This window comes from Notolepis coatsorum (genome assembly GCF_963971535.1).
Source record: "Notolepis coatsorum genome assembly, chromosome: 14".
In the NCBI taxonomy this organism is placed as follows: domain Eukaryota; kingdom Metazoa; phylum Chordata; class Actinopteri; order Aulopiformes; family Paralepididae; genus Notolepis; species Notolepis coatsorum.
Genome location: NC_140178.1, coordinates 4,048,089 through 4,052,085, shown reverse-complemented (window position 1 = coordinate 4,052,085; position 3,997 = coordinate 4,048,089). Strand labels below are relative to the sequence as shown.

The window sequence follows — 3,997 nt, the reverse complement described above, 5'->3', positions numbered from 1 at the left end:
TTGTGATGTCACAGTATGATGTCATAATAGAACATTCTAGAACATTTGTGTTGTCATAATAGAACATTCTAGAACATTTGTGATGTCACAGTATGATGTCATAATAGCACATTCTAGAACATTTGTGATGTCACAATATGATGTCATAATAGTACATTCTAGAACATTTGTGATGTCACAGTATGATGTCATAATAGAACATTCTAGAACATTTGTGATGTCACAGTATGATGTCATAATAGTACATTCTAGAACATTTGTGATGTCACAGTATGACATAATAGAACATTCTAGAACATTTGTGATGTCACAGTATGATGTCATATAGAACATTCTAGAACATGTGTGATGTCACAGTATGATGTCATAATAGAAGAAGAAGAGCTGTCGTCAGCCCAATACCGGTGGCGTGGGTTGATTGGGTTTCAGCTGTTTATTGGGGCTTAACATCAGTTGATCGTTGGAATAAAAATGACGGAGCGGAAGGGCACAGCGAAGTTGGACTTTTTGAGAAAGATCGAGCTAGAGAGCCAAGAGAAATGGGAGAAGGAGAGGACGTTTGAGTGTGATGCTCCAACTACTATTGGAGAAAGCACCAACAAAAACAAGTACTTTGTCACCTTCCCCTACCCTTACATGAATGGCAGGTTGCACCTTGGACACACGTTCAGTCTGTCAAAATGCGAGTTTGGTGTTGGTTACCAGCGTATGAGAGGGAAGCAGTGCCTTTTCCCCTTTGGGCTTCACTGCACAGGAATGCCCATCAAGGCCTGTTCCGACAAACTGAAGAGAGAGATGGAGCTGTATGGATACCCTCCCCAGTTCCCAGGGGAGCAGGAGGAGGAGAAGCCCAATGTGGACGATGAAATCATCATCAAGGACAAGGCGAAGAGCAAGAAGAGCAAAGCAGTGGCGAAGTCTGGCGGCTCCAAGTTCCAGTGGGACATCATGAAGTCTCTGGGCCTGAGAGACGAGGAGATTATCAAGTTTGCCAAAGCCGAACATTGGCTGGGGTACTTTCCTGCCCTCGCCGTCCAAGACCTGAAACTGATGGGAGTCAAGGTGGACTGGAGGCGTTCGTTCATCACCACGGATGCAAATCCCTTCTATGACTCCTTTGTCAGGTGGCAGTTCATCACCCTGAAGGAGAGGAAGAAGATTAAGTTTGGAAAAAGGTACACCATCTACTCCCCCAAGGACGGACAGCCTTGCATGGACCACGACAGGCAGACGGGCGAGGGAGTTGGACCACAGGAGTATACTCTGATCAAGATGAAGGTCGTGGAGCCCTACCCGGCAAAACTCAAGGCCAAAGTCTTCTACAGCAGTGGCTTGAAAGGCAAGAATATTTTCCTGGTGGCGGCCACCATGAGACCAGAGACCATGTTCGGACAGACCAACTGCTGGGTGAGACCGGACATCAAGTACGTAGCCTTTGAGACGGCCAACGGAGACATCTTCATCAGCACCATGAGGTCTGCCAAGAACATGGCCTTCCAGGGCTTCACCAAGGAGAACGGAGTGGTGCCAGTGGTGCTGGAGATGCTGGGGCAGGATATTCTGGGCTGTGCCCTGAGTGCCCCCCTGACCTCCTATAAGACCATCTACTCTCTGCCTATGCTCACCATTAAGGAGGATAAAGGTACCGGGGTGGTAACCAGTGTTCCGTCTGACGCTCCTGATGACATTGCCGCCCTCCGAGACATCAAGAAGAAACAGGCCCTGAGAGAGAAGTATGGAATTGAGGACAAGATGGTGTTGCCTTTTGAACCGGTTCCCATCATTGAGATCCCCGGCTATGGGAGCCTGTCTGCTCCCCTGGTGTGTGACGAGCTGAAGATCCAGAGCCATAACGACCGAGAGAAGCTGCTTGAAGCCAAGGAGAGGGTCTACCTCAAAGGAGAAGGGATCATGCTGGTTGATGGCTACAAGGGGCAGAGGGTCCAGGATGTGAAGAAGCCTATTCAGAAGATGATGGTCGAGAAGGGTGAGGCTATGATCTACATGGAGCCAGAAAAGCAGGTTATGTCGCGTTCAGCTGATGAGTGTGTGGTGGCTCTCTGTGACCAGTGGTATCTGGACTATGGAGATGCAGAGTGGAAACAGAAGGCCCATGAAGCCCTCAGGCCCATGGAGACGTTCTGCAAGGAAACCAGGAAAAACTTTGAGGCGACTCTGGCCTGGCTCCAGGAACACGCTTGTTCTCGCACCTATGGCCTTGGAACACGTCTTCCTTGGGACGACTATTGGTTGATCGAGTCACTATCGGATTCCACCATCTACATGGCCTACTACGCCGTGGCCCACCTGCTCCAGGGCGGCGTGCTCAACGGGCAGGGACCCTCGCCGCTGGGCATCAGGCCAGAGCAGATGACCAGAGAGGTGTGGGACTTCATCTTCTTCAAGGGCTCTTCATTCCCTAAGACCAACATCCCCAAGGAGCACCTGCAGAAGCTGAGGAGGGAGTTTGAGTATTGGTACCCTGTGGACGTCCGTGTGTCTGGCAAAGATCTGGTTCCCAACCACCTGTCCTACTACCTGTACAACCATGTGGCTATGTGGCCCAACGACAGTGGGAAATGGCCACAGGCAGTGCGAGCCAATGGACATCTTCTGCTCAACTCAGAAAAGATGTCTAAATCTACAGGGAACTTCCTCACTCTCACCCAGGCCATCGACAAGTTCTCAGCAGATGGCATGCGTCTGGCTCTGGCCGACGCAGGGGACACGGTGGAGGACGCCAACTTCGTAGAGACCATGGCCGACGCCGGCATCCTGCGCCTCTACACCTGGGTGGAGTGGGTGAAGGAGATGATCGCCAACCAGGACAACCTGAGGACGGGTGCTGCCGATACGTTCAACGACCGAGTCTTTGCCAGTGAGATGAACGCAGCCATCCTGAAGACGGAGCAGCACTATGACAGGATGATGTACAAGGAGGCTCTGAAGAGTGGCTTCTTCGAATACCAGGCAGCTAAAGACAAGTATAGAGAGCTGGCCATAGAGGGAATGCACAGAGACCTGGTCTTCCAGTTCATAGAGAGGCAGACGCTGCTGCTCGCGCCCATCTGTCCTCACCTGTGTGAATACACCTGGGGTCTGCTGGGAAAGCCCAGCTCTCTGATGAAGGCGGCGTGGCCCGCGGCCGGTCCGGTGGACGAGGTTCTGATCCGGTCCTCTCAGTATCTGATGGAGACCGCCCACGACCTCAGACTGCGCCTCAAAGCCTACATGCAGCCCCCCAAAAACAAGAAAGCAGATAACAGGGCCCCAGCCAAGCCGTCACACTGTACTGTCTATGTGGCCAAGAACTATCCGCCATGGCAGCACAGTGCCTTGTCCCTACTTGGCAAGCACTACAAGAGCAACAACGGGGTGTTGCCAGACAACAATGTGATAGCTGGTGAGTTGGGCGCCCTGCCAGAGCTGAAGAAATACATGAAGAAGAGAGTGATGCCCTTTGTAGCCATGATCAAGGAGAACCTGGAGAAGAACGGGCCCAGGGTTCTGGACCTGGAGCTGGAGTTTGATGAGCGGTCGGTTCTGGTGGAGAACCTCGTCTATCTCACCAACTCTCTGGAGTTGGACCAGATAGATGTAGTGTTTGAGTCTGAAGGTGATGACAAAGTGAAGGAGGACTGTTGCCCAGGCGAACCGTTCAGTGTCTTCAGATCCGAGCCTGGTGTATGTGTGTCTCTGGTCAACCCTCCAACTTTTACTTTTTAGTACTTAAGTACATTTAGAAGTAGGACTTTTTTACTTTTACTCACGTGTGTTTTTAGCCAGATACTTTGACTTTTACTTGAGTCAGATTTTGAGACAGTACCCATACTTTCACTTAAGTACAATTTCTGGGTACTTTTTACACCCCTGCCAATATATAAATCTAACCATAACTACGTAATTTCAATCAAATTAATAATACGCAATGACACTTAATAGCAAGTTTTTAAGTTTCCAAAGATTGTGTGACCCCCCACTTTAATGGTTTGATCCA

At 50.2% G+C, this 3,997-nt stretch overlaps 1 protein-coding gene across 1 annotated transcript; it reads left to right on the top strand.

Annotated features, from left to right (window-relative positions):
- Window positions 1-380: 380 nt before the first annotated feature.
- LOC311239878 (leucine--tRNA ligase, cytoplasmic-like) lies at window positions 381-3,726 on the top strand (the record flags this gene model as incomplete). The annotated part of the gene is made up of 1 exon (XM_084328322.1): window positions 381-3,726. Exon 1 carries the CDS (start codon window positions 472-474, stop codon window positions 3,724-3,726), a length of 3,255 nt encoding a protein of 1,084 aa, XP_084184448.1. The 5' UTR covers window positions 381-471.
- Between the last annotated feature and the right edge of the window lie 271 nt (window positions 3,727-3,997).